The 18,372-nt window shown below is 40.5% G+C and overlaps 1 protein-coding gene across 2 annotated transcripts in view; it reads left to right on the top strand.

The window, feature by feature from the left end:
- The window catches only part of cckbra (cholecystokinin B receptor a), a 46,670-nt gene that overhangs the window by 18,176 nt on the left and 10,122 nt on the right, over positions 1-18,372 (top strand). For both annotated transcript variants that reach the window (XM_022195706.2, XM_051943152.1), the window contains one exon: positions 12,876-13,137. In XM_022195706.2, the coding sequence (XP_022051398.2) occupies positions 12,876-13,137 (262 nt within the window). The remainder of the gene's footprint in view (positions 1-12,875; positions 13,138-18,372) is intronic.

Below are 18,372 nucleotides of genomic sequence, written 5' to 3' on the forward strand. Positions count from 1 at the left end.
ACGTCAAAGTTCACTTTAAAGTGTAATTCATCACTGATTTCCTGTATTTCCCTTTAACGTGGCTCTAGTGACAGTCCTAGCAGTGTTGTGTGCTTTGGGATTTCCTGGATGAGTTCACTCTGCTTCCGTCACAGCAGATCTGCTCTCATGTGAGGATGCTTCGGTGTGTTAGTAACGTGACTGAACCGTGTTTTATTGCCCGACAACCTTATGAGGAGGAAGCAGTGAAAATCAGAAAATGAGGGCATATGTTGGGAGACAGCCAGAGGAAAAACCTCAGAGCTCAGCCCTGAAACAGCACGACCAGCAGAGGAGCTTTATTCATGGACTCTTGGCTGGAATCGTCTCACAAATGGTGCCGCTTTTTGTCGGTGTTTCCTGCGGTACCGTTAGTGTCGCTCAAAATGTGAGCTGTCGTTTCTTATATGCTGCGTGTAAAATTTTGAGGTTCCTCAGATGTTTTTTCCCCCCTACATCTGTCACCTTCTGACGGCTCTGAGCTTCTATCTGGGTCACTCTAACTCACCAAACCTCTCAGTTCATGTCATTGATCTGCTTCAATGTGATCATGTGGAAATCTGTCAAAAGTTCCACTTTGATGAAGCTTCCATCTTTTTACTTCTTGCTGACAGTGTTAACTGTAACAAATGCTTGCTTACAGTGAAATAATTACATGAACGAGAGTCATAACATCTCTAAATGTTTTTTACATCTGCAGAAAATATTCACCACTACAGCCTCTGTAATAAACAGGAAGAAAAATGAACACCTTTTCATAAATAAGTAAGAAAACCACTGAATGTATTATTAGCACCTGAGAAAAGTAAAAATATTTTCCAATTACTATGGAATGACGATTTTATAATGTAATGCTTTACAATTTGCTGTATAACTGCAAATAACCTGAAGACTTTCAACTGGGTAAAAAATTTAATTCATTTACTCTCTGATGCAAATTACTCAACAAAAAAATAAGGTTTGTGGATGCTGAGGACAGATTTCAACCCAATCCTGTGAAAATAAAATGATAAATGAGGCTCAGCGGGAATCACAGAAATGATGAAAGTTCACTCACAGGACCAAACTTCAAAAATTCACAACTAAAGACCTATTTGTACGGTTCTAACACTATTTGGAGCCATCTAGTGATCTTAATCGTGTGCTGGTGTCATAACTAATCTCAAACGTAAAAATTCTACAACAAATTACGGACTATATTCCTGTACGAACCAGCATTTTGGTTTTCTCTGCACCTTTCTTGTGCCTTTTCCCATATTTATAAGAATTGTGGAGGCTGCACTTGCAATTAGGAAAGAAAGTTTGGTGCATTGAGTACAAATTTGAGAGCATCATGTTGCTACAGAGCATGAAGATCTGTACACAAAGAAGCGAAATCTCTGAAGCTTCGAAGGATGGATCTTTCTGTATTATAACACCTCAGCAGTTATGTGGTTGCTTGCATAAAGTTAAATAAAACACAGACTTTGCCTGTTCTGTGCAAAGAATCTAGCCTGAAACACATAAGGTCTTCAGGTAATACTAATCCCATGCAAACAGTACATTAAAAATATTAGAAGTAGAGTTTTAGGATTTTGAGAAACTCCACGAACCTAATTCATGAATGTTTTTACCAAGAAGGTTTGAGTTGGTACCTTTCAATCAGTTGTGTTGAATCACTTCTGAAACTGGGATTCTTAATTAGCAGCATTAGTGTTGAATCATTTCGGAGGAAAAATATCACATCAGCGCTCCTCTGCAAACGTTAGCATCCGCATGGACGGACCAGAATCAGTCAAACTTCCTGTGAGTGTCTGATTGGAGCCTCTCCTGAGCAGGACCTTCCATCAGCCAAACCTAATCAATAGCCAGGATCATTGTGACTGTCCTCACCCATTGATTTTGTGGCGAACCCGCTCGACAAGCTCATCTATCCTTCGCAAAGTCATCTGTTAGCACACGACCATTAGCCATAGAATGCAGCATCCATCCCTCCAGCGGTGCATTTATCCATGCATGCATTCATCTGCTGCAGCTCGATAATCATGTGAATCATAGCCTCACTACTGTTTTGGTGGCAGTTATTAGATCGATGTTGTAATATTCTGGGTGTACGTATGCATGCGGTCCTCAATCACGTTTATGTATCCATGTTTGTGTTCTGGTTGCCGGCTGTATGATGCAATTACAGACCAACTTACCAGCTCAGCTTCCCCTGAGGTGCACTCTGCATAATGCATGAGGGTTTGGGTTTTACGTGGCTTCCAGCAAACTTATGCAGAAGTGGCTGCGAGGGTATTTGGCACCTGTAACACTCACTCTAGCTGTCAAGTTTTTACGCCAACGGGCTTTTCAGGGCAGAGAATGTGAGCTAAAAATTATTAGTTTCAGCTGAGGAATGTTGATTGTCTCTCCCAGGTTGAGGTGTGCATCACCAAACTTCCCAGCTTTGCTCAAAAGCCAGTTATCAGGCAGACTACTGCGAGTACCGGCTCGACTCCGCTTTAATGAACAAGAAAAAGGATTAGAGCGTGTTCGTTTCGGGCAGAGAAGATACAGCGCAGGGGGGAAAATGTGAGCATTTGGCGCAGTTAGTTGACTCGTAATTAACTTGGCAGCACCTTGTCCAGAATCACAACAGAATCTCCTCTCCTCAAGCATTAGCCTCACAATCCTGCCAAGTGTCAGGCAGCGAGGCTTTGATCTGCACACCTGTCTGAAACCGCAACCAGAATGGACGTAGAAAGGCAATAACTAAGACACATGAGGCACGTATGTAATGGGAAAGTGTCTTCTTTGTTTAATACACCGACTGAAAATGTAGCAGTATCAGCCTCAGTATTATGAAGGAGATGACTGGAGTATATTTTCTGGAATTTAAATGTAATATAGAAAAAATAAGAGTGCGGTTGATGGGTTTCAGTGGTCATTAAGCATGTTAGCAAGTTAGTATTCAAATAAAGGGGGGAATGCAGCCTTATTGTTAATGCACTGCCAAATGCACATACAGTATTAATGCACAGGAGATTATGAGCTGCACACAGTGGCTGCAGTCCATTTTAATGTGGCTTCTACTACTACAGTAATTCTAGTTTTACTTCATAGTTCTTTGTTAGAGGTTAGACATATTGGTCCATCAGTCGAGCTGATCTCAGATCAGTACGGTCTCCCATGGCCGTGATAAAACTCATGGTCCAGTGCTCTTGGACGGAAATGTTGAACGGGTTGATGAATTTGGGCCTGCTGATCCCGGACAAGAATCTAATCCTCCAAACAAGAAGGATGGTGGTCAGCTCAGCTTTCCTCTGTGCTGTCTGTGTAGCTGCAACTGTGTCATCAATTTAAATCAGGAGAGGATCAGTGCTGTACATCATTTCCCCTCTGCATGGATCTACACAACCTCCCAGCTATCAGTCTGAGTGTAGAGTTTGAAAGCACTCGTTTCAATCTCGACTTCACACATTCACTTTCTAATGGTGCTCGAGCTGCTTCTCTTCATGTATTCATCCACTAAAGGACCGTTCAAATAGAAAGAGCTAAATCTACAGGTGTTACTCATTGCAAATAGAACTGCATCTTCCTTGTTTTCAGGCTTGAGTATCTTAACTTCCCGCAGAAAAGTGGATACATTTGTTCAATGTGAATTGTTCCCTTTAAACTTAATTTTATGCAAATGTGTTATGATATTTGTTTTTTTTTCATCCTCATTTAACCTCAGTCTTCACTGCTTTCTCTCTCCAAACATCGTTTGTTTGTCAAAGCACTTTTGTTTTCTTCGTCTACTCATTATTTTTTATTGTTCCTTTTGAAAACTCACCTCTTCATGCTGGGAGAAAGCAAAAAGGGCAGAAATTCCTACCTCTGTGTGTTCCTCATTTGCACAATCAGTGTATAAGCCGGTTCTGCGGCTGGGCATGACCGCCTTCAAGCATCAACAAAAGAAAACCCCCCGTGTGTGATTTGGTCCTTCTGTGTCTGCGCTTAGCACTTGAAAGAGACGTGTGGGCGTCAGAGACTTATTGTGCGAGACTCTTTCAGTGCCTGAGCGCTGCTGAGATCTGCATGTGTTCACTGCGCCACCCACTTCCTTCTGCTGAGTCGTAGCTGGAGGTGGATCTGCTGCTTGACCGGTAGTGTGCAGCGGTCAAACCAACGCTCAGTCATGACTGCGTCATTGAAAGAGGTCAGATGCCCCTTCACGCTTTGTAGCTTGACTTTGCAAAATCTCGACCCTGCTCTTCCTCATTAACATATATTTTTCAAACTTACATAAGATAGTAGAAAATGTTAAGACTAAGGATGTTCTGATCAAGTTTTATTGTCACGATCCGAGTCTCAATCCGATAATATACGATTCAAGTTCATTAAGGTGATTAAAATCAGTTCAGTGTACGGTCATAGACGAAAGTATTCGCACCCTTGGAATTTTTCTAAAAAATACACCATTTCTCCCAGAAATTGTTGCAATTACAAATGTTTTTAGTATACACGTTTATTTCCTTGATGTGCTTTGGAAAAACACAAAAAAGCAGAAGCAAAATCCAAAATTGACATAATTTTACACAAAACTCAAAAAATGGGCCGGACAAAATTGTTGGCAGCCTCAGCTTAATATTTGGTTGCCACGCTTTGGAAGAAAAAAGTGAAACCAATCGCTTCCTGTAATCATCAGCAAGCTTCTTACATCTCAAATGAAATTTTGGACGACTCTTCTTTTGCAAACTGCCCCAGGTCTCTCAGATTTGAAGGGTGCTTTCTTGCAACAGCAATATTGTTGCGACACACATAGGCACACAACCTGAAGGTTGGGTCAACTTTAAGACATTCTAACTGGCTTCAGGTGTGATTTCTAAACTGCCAGCACTTGTTACTTGCCACAGGTGAGTTTAAACAAGCACCACATGCTTGAAATAAAATGATTTATCCACAGTGCTGACAATTTTGTCCGGCCCATTTTTTGAGTTCTGTGTAAAATGATGTCAGTTTTGTCTTTTTATCGTCTGCTTTTTTTTGTTTTTCCAATGCACATCAAAGAAATAAACACGTGTATACCAAAAACATTTGTAATTGCAACAATTTCTGAGAGAAATGGTGTATTTTCTGGAAAAATTCCAGGCCTGCCAATATTTTCTTCCATGACTGTATATGCTTGACAACTGAACAGCTCTGCAAACAAACTAAACTCTAAGTTGCGAAGCTACAGGTAGAACACAGCCTGAAATGTGGTGAGGAATTCTCCACACAGCGATGGACTGCTCATCCAGCACCATGAATTCAGTGAACTCTCTTTGGCCTTGCTGCTGTTTACAGGAAATTTCTCTCCCTTTAAAAGCGTCCTTCAGTGTGTGCTGAACTCAGTGTGTTCCTCTGAGTGTTCAGTTTGTAGGTGTTGGATCAAATTGGTATTACTGAAGGCAGCTCTGTTACTGCCAGCTCTCACTGCAGATATTGCATTTGTTTTTCCAATTTTAAATGTTTTTGATGCTGCAGACTTTTTAGCCGCACCCTGCCACAAATTGTCTCCAATTTGGGAGGTGGCAGTGATTTTCCAACAAACCAAAAGAAGCAGCAAAAGAACTGTATTTCTTTTTACAACAACTGTGTGTCAGCAAACAAAAACAAAGAATCCGACTCAGGTTTATGAGCAATAAAGCTGAAAAAAATGTCATAAAAGATGCTGTGATCGGCCGACGCAGAGAGACAAAACTATATATTTGTAAGTTTTGTCACTTTTATTATTATTATTTTTTGTTGGATCGTCGTCTGGACCTACATCTTGGGAGTAGAAACTTTGGAATATATGAAGTCGAACTGAATACACGTATCCAAGAAAACACTGTGGTGCACTGGGAGTCTGCAGTCTTGTGGCAACATGATGAGTAAATGATGAAGGTTTGCAAAGGGAGGGACGTAAACAAGCACCAAGACGGCATGTCAATACATCAATGTAGCCCCACTGCTAAAAGGGCGGTATATGGGATGGAGAAATGTTCCTTAATGGAAATGTGCCCTAGACTGGCACCATTTACCGTTAATAAAAGCAGCAAGCTGTTCACCTTTTTCTTTTCCACTGCTGGTCTTATTCCTGTCAGCCTGAAGTGTCTGAAAGTGACCGATGCTAACAATGAGGTATATTTTAATAGTCTCCAACTGTAAAGTCACAAAATCCTCCGCAATTCCTCACTAAACCCATTAACTCCTCCATCTTATGGTCCAGCAATCTCACACAGCACATGATGGAAGAAGGGAGACACGGCTTTTATCTCCTCCTTGTCAACTCGTTCTCTCTCTGATTTCTGTGGGGACGTCGGCCGTTATTGTTCTGGTCAAACAAAAGTGGCAACGGCACAAACAGAAAACAGAGCTGAAGAGTCCCAACCAGCATGTCCAGAGATGGCACAGCTCTAAAAACTCACCAGAAATAATCCAAACAAGTGTGACTAAACAGAACGGGGGTTGAAAGTTGGAAAGACAGGCAGGACGCACACATATAATTGAATAAGGAAGAAGTATAATGTTGCTGTCGAATCAGCAGATAGCATTACACTGTAAACTAATACTAGTCCCATATAATAAATCTATGTTTACATTTTTGTCAATTTAGCACCATTTAAAGTATACCATAATTAGTTTTGAGTAGATTTTCTTTACCAAAATGTATGGACAACTGCAGATGAATTGCTTTGATTCTAAAGGAAAAGTTACATGTTTTTTCTTTCCTTTCTAATGAGATTTTTGAACGTTTGATTGTTTTTTGTGACATGCACGTATGTTCATGACTGAATCTAAAGGGACATGTAGTCAGATTTGGCCGCGTTAAGATTCCAAAGAAGCACTGTGGTTTCCGGTGCAATTTACAGCATACGGCAATCTGTTTTAACATTTCAAAACGAGTTTGACCATATGGAGATATCTGTAAGTCAGTTTTAAGATGTCATTTCAACTAGTCTGAACTGTTGTGTGTGACGCTGCAACAAAGCAGTGTTAGCAAATGTAATGGCAGCTGCTGTTATGGATAAGACTCTTAGAAAACGACATTAAAAAAAGGCCAATCAGTGAGGAGTTTGTGGAGAAAGAGAGCTTTGTTCATCAGAGGCTTGAAGCAGAAATGTACTGTAAATTCAACGGAGGCTGTCTAGTTTAAAAAACAAACCGCTGCCTTCCTTCTAAAGCAACTACAGATATCAGCCATGTCATTTCGCCCACTCAAAACTAAGTCAGGATGTCTGGAATTACATTTCGACTAGTTATAATCAGTTTAGGGTATCTACAATATCATTCTGACGAGTTAAAACCGAGGTGAAGGTTCTGGAATGAGAAACTCCATAGACATGACTGCTTAAAGTGACATGATTTGTAATGAAAGGATGTCGATGTGATTATCTGAAATGTTCTTTTTGACAAACAAACTAAATTACAAATAACTGGAATGTATATCCAGTCTACTTAGGAAATGCTATAGCAGCTTGACATGTGTCCTGACTACACTGACAACTTTGTGTTGTTTTTAAAGCACAACCTAAACCCGTCTCCTTCACTTTCACTGCAGCATTCCTCCATCTGTGTCCCACGCTTCAACTCCCCTTCACCCCACTGGGGAGACACACCTCTCAGTCAAAGACCTGATGCTGAGGACTGTCAGTAAACATGCAACAAGAGTTAGAATATGTAATTACTCTTCTCCGTCTCAGTGGCCCGATGGCTTTAGTTTGAAGTAGGATCCTGTCAGGTTCCATGTCAGTGGAGCAGCAATCAAAACAAATTACCCATCTCGCAAAGAACAGAAAATGCTTTTAATAATGCACAACAGAGGCTCTGTGAACGCTTGTGGAGCAGAAAAGGAATTCAGACTCCTTTTTGTGACGCCGATGTTCTCTTTGTTCTCTAGTATCTGTACAAGTCAGCTCCTTTGTTTCGTTGGTGCAGGAATAAGATAAAGCTGCTATCACACTCCACATCATCAAATCCCACACTAAATATCTCCGCTGCTCTTTCTTCTCTGGGTTGCAATCTTGCAATCTTCTTTAAAAATTTTCCAGTTGCCAAATGTATAAACTTTTAGCTTCTGATAAAGTTTATCACAATTTGCCAAAGAGACGAGCACGAAAAGCGTGAACCAAAATAGTTAACCAAGAGCAGCCCACCACTGAAAGGCTTAACGCAGCTCCTGTACACTTAATTGCACCACGCTGGTATGAGAATACATAATGACTTCCTCCCTTGAATTATAATGCAAAGCTACGGCTGAGACAGGATGTGTTCTTCCGTCGTGGAGGAACAATGAACGGGGATTAATATGTCAGAGTGAAACGGTGGATTGATGTTGTTGCTTCTCATAGCAACGCAGGAGGATCAGTGTGGTGAATTTATTTATTCCTGGGGGCAGCCTGCTTTGTAGCTGTTTGTGGGATGCAGGTATGGGTGTATTAATTCTATTTGTCTCACCCTGACTCAGCCTCAAAACACTGACTGAGCTTGCTCCCCCACTGCAGGTTTATGCATATTCATACATGCAAATGCAACTTGGCCTTGGATTGTCTCTGAAGAAATTTAACCCTTTTAGAGACAGTATCCTTTAATAATTATTGAGGCTGTAGAGTCTGATTGAGAGAAGATGAATAATAAATTATTAAAAAAAAGGTCTTTTTGTGTGCTTGATTTGGCTGACATAATGGTAAAGGAGCATTTATTTGACTTCTAACTGGGAGGTTCTTGTGTTGCAAGTGTGTATTCATTCGCATCTCTTTTGTAAATAATTGTGACTGGCGTGATGTGTCCGAATTGTTTATTTACTCAATATTTTTCTATTCAGAATGGGTCTGGTTTTTCTGATTTGCTTCACAGACACTGCTCTCAAAGCTTAGCCTCAACAGGTTGCCTTTTTCAGCACAGAAAGCGCTGATAAATTGAGCAATGTGTAGCGTTTAGGAGCTGAAGAGCCACATATTTCCCTCAGGAGTTAGTGGATGCCAAAAAAAACAGTAAATATCAGACTGCGGTTTGCTAGGCGGCTAATGTTGCTCCATCTGCTGAATAGCAATCTCAGTGTCAAACAATAACATCTGAATGTTGTTCACAACCAGTTTGTTCTGCCTCCAGATGACTAAATCAGAAGTTATTGCGAGCTTTATGCATATTTCTGGCAGTCAACATGAAAACAAAATATGATCAAAGTCCTGATTAAGTTCAGATAGTTGAAAATCCTGTACAAACCTGGAACATGCTCATTTCAATTCCAACCAAGGTGGAACAACAGGGGGTCAGGGCTTCTCTTCATAACCCACGAGCTCCCATGAAAGCATGATTTCTGAATTTTTTTTTTTGGGGGGGGTGTAAAATATTGACAGCTTTCTTTTCATGCATGTGGGCGATTCATTACCAATTCACTTTAATAAGGAAACCAGCATGCACGCTGTTTTCACCACTGAAGCATAACGGCACAATATCATTGAGTTTGCTCACTTTAACCTGAAGATCAGAACCTTCCTGATGTCAGACTCTGTGCTCCTGAAAGCAGGCAGCAGTGCCTACTTTTCATCCGTTTTCTTAATACTTGCATTCCTATTAATAGAAATATTGATGAATAAATCAAATGCTTTCTGAATGTTGCATTTGTTGCAAAAAAAGGAAAAAAAATAGCTCCTTTAATACACACGTGGACAAAATTGTTGGTACCCCTCAGTTAAAGAAGGAAAAACCCACAATTCTCACTGAAATCACTTGAAACTCACAAAAGTAACAATAAATAAAAATTTATTGAAAATTAAATAATCAAAATCAGCCATCACTTTTGAATTGTTGATTAACATAATTATTTTAAAAAACAAACTAATGAAATAGGGCTGGACAAAAATGATGGTACCCATAACTTAATATTTTGTTGCACAACCTTTTGAGGCAATCACTGCAATTAAACGATTTCTGTATTTGTCAATGAGCGTTCTGCAGCTGTCAACAGGTATTTTGGCCCACTCCTCATGAGCAAACAGCTCCAGTTGTCTCAGGTTTGATGGGTGTCTTCTCCAAATGGCATGTTTCAGCTCCTTCCACATATGTTCAATGGGATTCAGATCTGGGCTCATAGAAGGCCACTTTAGAATAGGCCAACGCTTTTCTCTCAGCCATTCTTGGGTGTTTTTGGCTGTGTGTTTTGGATCGTTGTCCTGTTGGAAGACCCATGACCTGCGACTGAGACCAAGCTTTCTGACACTAGGCAGCACATTTCTCTCCAGAATGCCTTGATAGTCTTCAGATTTCATCGTACCTTGCACACTTTCAAGACACCCTGTGCCAGATGCAGCAAAGCAGCCCCAAAACATTACTGAGCCTCCTCCATGTTTCACCGTAGGGACAGTGTTCTTTTCTTCGTATGCTTGGTTTTTCAGTCTATGAACATAGAGTTGATGTGCCTTACCAAAAAGCTCCAGTTTGGTCTCATCTGTCCAAAGGACATTCTCCCAGAAGCTTTGTGGCTTGTCAACATGCATTTTTGCAAATTCCAGTCTCGCTTTTTTATGAGTTTTTTTCAGCAGTGGTGTCCTCCTTGGTCGTCTCCCATGAAGTCCACTTTGGCTCAAACAACGACGAATGGTGCGATCTGACACTGATGTACCTTGGCCTTGGAGTTCACCTTTAATTTCTTTGGAGGTTGCTCTGGGCTCTTTGGATACGATTCCAACGATCCGTCTCTTCAATTTGTCATCAATTTTCCTCTTGCGGCCACGTCCAGGGAGGTTGGCTACTGTCCCGTGGGTCTTGAACTTCTGAATAATATGAGCCACTGTTGTCACAGGAACTTCAAGCTGTTTAGAGATGGTCTTATAGCCATTACCTTTAAGATGTTTGTCTATCATTTTTTTTCGGATGTCCTGGGACAATTCTCTCCTTCGCTTTCTGTTGTCCATGTTCAGTGTGGTACACACCTTTTCACCAAACAGCAGGGTGACTACTTGTCTCCCTTTAAATAGGCAGACTGACTGATTATGAGTTTGGAAACACCTGTGATGTCAATTAAATGACACACCTGAGTTAATCATGTCACTCTGGTCAAATAGTTTTCAATCTTTTATAGAGGTACCATCATTTTTGTCCAGGCCTCTTTCATTAGTTTGTTTTTTTTAAATAATTATGTTAATCAACAATTCAAAAGTAATGGCTGTTTTTGATTATTTAATTTTCAATAAATTTTTATTTATTGTTACTTTTGTGAGTTTCAAGTGATTTCAGTGAGAATTGTGGGTTTTTCCTTCTTTAACTGAGGGGTACCAACAATTTTGTCCACGTGTGTAGCCACGGATTAGTTCGAACATTGATGCCATTATTTCATAAATTTCCTGCATTAGCTTTACCTGTTTAGCTGAAGGTTTTCTAGGCAGTCAGAACTAATCCCAGTTGACCTGTGCAAGAGGTGGAGCAGATCTCCAGTCAGTCATAGGACTAACACACAGGCTGCATCCCATCTCCTTTAAATGTGTCGACAGTTCCCTCACTTCATGGAGTTAACAAGGTTGTTTTTAGAGAAATGCCTTTTTGAACCATCAACTGAAGCCATGTCTGTTTCTGATAGTGGTGGAACAAGTGGATCAGCTGTCAGTTTGATTTCAGAGCTCTGTGCTGAAATTTGTTGCTCTGAAATTCGTGTTTGCTCCTATAGAGACTTTAAAAGTACCAATTAGGCTGTGTAAACAGGGATTTTTTTATGTTTGGATAATGATGTGTTTATTGCTTTCCTCTCCTCGACTATAATGTTGCTCATTATTGAGATTGAAATGAAAAGAAAACATGGAGAAAGAAATGTTTCTGTTTTCAGTTGGCGCAGTAGATTCATTACTTTTAGCTCATTGGATCTGAAGAGCAATAATGTCAAAATCTTTGTTAAAGCTGCTTCAACTTGTGGCGACAGATCACTAGGACATGATCAGATTTCCAATCAAAGGGTGTGTCTGTTCCATAAATGACTTCTGCTAATGAGTTTGCTTAATTTAGGGATCCCTCCTCGATCTCAACTGAGCAGAGCAGAAATTAAAGTTTTCTTCAAGCCGTCAAGGACAAGAAGGATTCTCAGCTGGAAGCTGATACAGTAGCCACAACACAAGGTGGCCAGGTTGTCACAGGGCTACATATAGAGACAAACATTCACACTCTCATTCATACCGACGAACAATTTAGAGTTACCAGTTAGCCTCAGCATGTTTTTGGACTGTGGGAGGAAGCCGAACAACCCCAAAAAAAAAACACGCATGCACAGGGAGTACATGCAAACTCCATGCAGAAAGATCCTGGGAAAGCCAGGACGCGAACCGGGGATCTTCTAGCTGCAAGGCGAAAGTGCTAACCACTGTGCAGCCCCAACATTAAAACCACATGGCTAATATTGTGTAAGGTCCCCCTTGTGCAGCCAAAACCATCCTGTCCTTTCCATGGGGTTTGACAGAATAAAAACTAACATTACAGTAGCACCCACATTAACGCCGGGACCTGACGTTTCCCAACAGAACATCACATTGTAACAAGCTGATAACTGTTTGCTCTCTTCACTTGTCAGAAGTATATTTGTTGTGATTGGTATTTGGCTGTAGAGACAGATCATCATTCACTCTCACATTCATATCGACTCGCAGAGTCACTAATAAACCTCGCTTGCATGTCGGAACTCAGAAGCTTCTTGTGTGTGGCTGCTGTGGTTTGGCTAGTGTATTCGGGTTATTGGAGTGCTTCTCCAGTCAAAAAGATCAAGATTTGATCCTTTCGGAGCATGGCTGTAAATTTATTGTCTGTCCATAGACTCCTTGTGTACATCAGTGAGTTGCTTGATGGTATCACTAGAAGAAATGCTGGCTCTAAAGTGTTTCTCATTGCCCGTGTTTTCTGTCCTGCAGGGGTTTCCGTCAGCATCTCCACCTTCAGCCTGGTGGCCATCGCCATCGAGAGGTACAGCGCTATCTGTAACCCGCTGAAGTCCCGGGCGTGGCAGACCCGATCCCACGCTTACCGCGTCATTGCTGCTACCTGGGTATTGTCACTGCTAATCATGGTGCCCTACCCGGTGTTCAGCGCCCTCAAGTCTTTCCCAAAGGCCAATGGTACTGTGGGCTACATGTGTCGCCTGGACTGGCCCAGTCAGAAGGCTGAGCAGACCTGGTAGGTGCACTTTTGATTATTTACCGGCAACAAAAGCAACACAACAACTAAAAATGGAGAAAATCCTCAGACGTTCTTCAGTCCAGACATTTTTCTGATATGCGTTTACGTGATGAAGCCTCTTACCTATTTTAAAGCAATTACATGCCTGAATAGACAAACACACACAGCCTTTTAAAACCAACGTTTCATATGCATGGTATTAATTTGACGTGTCTCCACAACCACAACAGGGAGAAGTGAGTCGAATATGAATGGATGGAATAAGTGAATGGAATACAGCCTGCTTGGCTTTGCTTCCAAATGTGATAAGAAACTCTGATTTACATCCAGTGTAATCGTGCCATTTACATACCTGTGACCAGTAGCTTTATTTTTGGAATGGTTCAATCAGACCTCTTTCTACTGATTGCTCCCATCTGGAAGAGAAGTTGCATGCTGATTGGGCCATTGTGGTGATATATAGCTCAATTTTTCTACCTAAACCTTTGGTGCCTCATTGTTCACAGAGCCGTAAATTGGTACGAGGCCAGTGTTTGCAGTCGAGCTACTTAATGTCTTTTATAGACCGCTGGCAAAATATTAACTTTAAGTAATTTCGAGGAATCTGTGGAGTAGATGTGGAACTTAAAGGTTTAGCTCACCAGTACAGCTGTAAAATGGAGTCATTAACGGTGGGTGACAGAAGGGTTTTTTCTTATATCAATACAGCAGTTTTTTCTGCAGCAATAGTTCATGATTTTCCTTGTAGCATGTAGGCTGTGTCATATATTTTATAAATACAAATCAGTAACAGGAGAGTGAACGGCAAGGCTTTGTCACACCACAGAGAGTCACAGTGAATTACTGTACATCCCCATGTCTTTGTGAAATAGGTCATGTTCGAGACATGATGCAGGCAGTGCTTGCAGGGTTAGCCAACTACTGTAGCTGGGGAGCTAATGGCTGACGTACTACTGTTAGTCACAGTGGCTCTCCAGGCTTGTTTCTATTTTCTCAGTTTTATGCCATTTATTTCTGCTCGGTATTTTGTTCTCAAGATTGTATATTATATAAAGCAATATTATAGAAAAGGGAGAAAATCACTGTCAGGGTAGCTAGCTTGCTAACTGTCTAAGTCCCCATGAAGGCAAATTAGTGAAGAGCGTTGACACTGTCAATGAAAACTATGATGAAAATATTCATTGTAATTTATTTATAACAACAAAAATGAAGCCAAAACTATAACAAAGTAATATTTTAAAAGAGGAATTATCACAAAATATTTTACTCTTTGTCAACAAAGGAATGATAATGTTCAAGACGGACAAATGGGCGAGTGAAGTAATCATTAATCAAATAATGTTGGATAAGTGCAGCAAGCTAGACCTGGCAAACTGGATGTTATTGAATAAGTGAATGGATCATCTGCTGAATGAGCTGCTGCTCTTCACTGCAGAGAACAGACATTTGCAGTAATACAAGGTGAGCAGATGGACAGAAAAAGAGCAGCTTACAGTTTGGAAATCATAAATGGATTTAATGCACTCCGCCTCTTGCACAAGGTCAGCTGAGATGAGTTCTGACTCCCCAGAAAAGTCTAAACACATAAAGCTAATACAGGGAATTTCATAAAGTTAGCAAAAGTGTTCGAACTAATCTATGGTATTTACAGCAGTTTAATTTTTGCCCTTTTTGCTCTAAATACAATATTTATAAAGCACCTAATTTATTTATCAATAGTCCTATTAATAAGAATATGAATAATAAGAAAACAGAGGTTTGTGCTTCTGTTTCGTTTTGCTACATTCGACATTTAGAAAGTTCGACTCTTTAGGTTAAAGTGAGCGAAGTTGATGATATGGATTCAGTGGTGAAAACAGCATGCATGCTGGTGTCTTTATTAAAGTGAATTACTGATGAAACGCCCACATGCATGAAACACATACCGTCAGTTGAATGAAGTCATTGTTTTAATTAAGCGTTTTTTTAACTGCAGCATCTGTAGCTTCCAAACGAACTGTCTCTCGTTGATTGTTTCTACCTGTCGTACTGCAGATTATTAGGAAGCTGCTCTCATCCAGCTGTAATGTTATCTCGCATACAAATTACAACAAGAGGCAGCGACAAAACAGCTGTGACAAACTAAGAACATGAAGGCAGCAGCTGACATTTACACACAACCCATGTAACACAGCCGACGTGGATCAGAACATTACTTTCAATCAGATATCTTTAATACTGCTAACAGAAGGAATAAATCAGGTCCAGGACAGTTTAATCAGAAGCTTCCTCTAGACGTGCGTTGGATAAGTGCATTCATGTTTTCCAGTCATTTAGCATCTGTTCTACAGCTAAACCCGGTAAACTAGAGGTCGCTGAACGAGTGAATGAATCATCTGCTGCTCTTCAGTGCAGAGAACATACATTTGCTGTAATACTAATACAAGGTGAGCACGATGGACAGAAATGGAGCGGTTTGGAAGTCCTAATTGGATTTACTGAGCAGAGTCGGTCTATCTCAGGACACCAAAACTGAGCCTCTTCCATTAACCTCACCTCAGACCAGAATAACACTGTGGAAACTGTAGAGAACTATGGTGAAAGCTGTGACCTTGAAGGGCTTTGATGGTAGGAAGATTCAAATTCACCATTTAGAAGGTCACAGAGGACAATTAGAATAGAATTTAAGGAAGACAAGAAATGCTGAGGACTCCTCTTGCCCTCAAAGGTATTTTTAATCATTTTCCTTTCAGTGATTGTCTCTTCTGTCCCTCCCCTCTGACTGACCACTTCATGATCAATATCAGTTCAATCCTTTCATGCTTGATGTCCACCGCAGTAGACAGTTTTTCAAATTTCCACTAAAACAACATTATTTTCTACAATTACTCCAACCTAGAATGGGGCGATTTTTCAAGCCTTCCAAGAGCCAGACATTACAAAGAAAAAGGTCCAAAACACACATTTAGGCATTCATTTTACTACACAAAAGCTATTGTACACACTACACATTAGAAAAATGTAAGTAATCAACTGAGGTTTCATGGTGTTATCTTGGAGTTAAATTATCTTATCTAAAAAAATGATTAACTGTGAATGCCGTTTTCTCAAAACCAGTTTATTGTCCTGCTGAGCCAGAAATCTCCTTTATACATGTCTATATTCTGAAGGTTTATTCAGAGGGAAATCATTTTACTGCTATAAGGACGGCAATTTTTTTTCTTTCTGGCTGTTGACTGTCGATTTATGGAGTGACAAAAATAGATTTGCAAAATAACTTCAGTAAAAACCCGTGATTCTAATATGTCAACAAGGTGAAATCGCATTTTTAAATGCAGCTTTTTAAAAAATTTAAAAATCATTCAGTTTGATTCATGTATGAAAGAGTAAACTGCATGCTATGGTCCATGTACTTTCAGCACTTCACCTTGACATCAAAAACTGCTCCTGCTCAGGGGTGAAGAGCTGGCCAATCAGAGCAGCTTTCTGCCTTTACAGGAAATATATCAATATGAAGACTCCGTATGTCATTTCATGGGAACTTTAACAAAAGTGAGCACTCAGCAGAGGGAAAAGAAGTTAATGGTTTATTCAAAATATGTCTTTTGCTCCTTCAACTGTCCCATAACGGAGCCAACTATTCATCTTCTGTGAAAAACGCTAGTAAATGGTAATTTCGCATGTTAAGGTTTAACTAAATCAAATTTGACATAACAGATTTGCACAATTTTCCATTGCTTCTGTGAGCCTTTCCACTTATGTCGATTCCATTAAAGTAAAATGATTCTTTTGCACCATTTCACAGCTATAAATGCTGCGGTGCCCAGGCCTTCAGTCCGTCTTCTCTCTCGCCAGACAGAAATATGACAGGGATAAAAAGTTTAGGTAATGATGGAGAGAAGGCTCCTCAATTCCTGTCATTTTAGGATTGAGTCTGTGGGCAGGCGTCAGAGATGTGGTTACTGAGGGGAAGAAACAAAAATGATTGGACTCATTAGGTGAGGGTTTTATCAGATGATAAAGGTGAGCAGGCAGCTCCGGGTGAGACTTAATTAGAGGCAGAATAAAATGGATCTGTTTTCTGGCTCAGCAGGGGTCGCACCGAAAGATCGAGGAGCTTGGGAAGAAAGTGGAGACTGCATCATTAGACCGAGACACCATAGCTAATGTGTCTGCCCTCAGTATTACCATTCTGCCATCACTTTAAATTACAGCGATTGTTTCTCTCCTCCTGGCTGTCGGCTGAGAAAGAAACAAGCAAAGCTTTGGGAAAAGGTCAGGGGAGAAACCAGTGGATCGCTTTGTGTTATGAAACTCATCTGTCCATACATGACCTCTGAGGACCAACAAAAGCTGCTTTGTCATTAAAAGCCTCCCCCAACAGATGGAAACGCACTAAAAGACAAGATGTGCTTAGCATCTTGGTACACAGTACTCAGGGATTTTCATAGATCTGTCCATAAACAAGTTTGTCTCCTGCAGAAATGCACAATTAAAATGAAGGAGAAGCTGAACACGGTAAAACCTTGTACATCTCGCTACTTGACAGCCTTTTGTGGTTTAACACTCTGAAGAATTCTCTTTTCTCTGACTGTCTATCAAGCTCTTAAGCTTCGCTGGGAAGACGAGACAGTGGGAGACCAGTTAATTAGTCTGCTCGCTGAGGAGGAGGATGAGGAAAGTCGAGGCTCACATGTCAAAAGTTCCCATGTCACAGACTGCGAGTATCTTTCAAGTTTAAATTCACTGTCACCCATCATTACTATTATTTAAAATTGCACCAGGGTTGAAGGGTTAAAACTCTGCCTGCTAGGAGATAACACCTTCTTCGTATAATTCTTGGGATTTTTCTGGCATGTCTTCCCTCCTCAGAAGCTGAAAAAAAAGTTCAAGCCCTCCCAGCTCACAGTTTTTGTCTAACAATGAGAGGGGAAGTTTAATTTTAGTGAAGCACAATGGCATCAGCAGACTCTTGTGCGTTCCTTCAACATAAATTATATTCTTGATTTTTACATAAAACCAAGCAGCAAATGTGCTCCTGAGGATGAATAATCGTATTCACTGAGGCAAATCAACCCACAGTATACTGAATATCTACTGCTGATATACAGTAGGTAGATCTACTGTATATCTACCTACCTAATACGGCCAGATTAGATCAGACTTCTGATTGGAGTGTTTTTGTTATGCTACCACATCAGAGACAGTGAAGACATTTCTGTATCATCAATATAGAATCTTCATGGAAGTCTA

The sequence above is a fragment of the Acanthochromis polyacanthus genome, chromosome 22, assembly GCF_021347895.1.
Source record: "Acanthochromis polyacanthus isolate Apoly-LR-REF ecotype Palm Island chromosome 22, KAUST_Apoly_ChrSc, whole genome shotgun sequence".
Classification (NCBI taxonomy): Eukaryota; Metazoa; Chordata; class Actinopteri; family Pomacentridae; genus Acanthochromis; species Acanthochromis polyacanthus.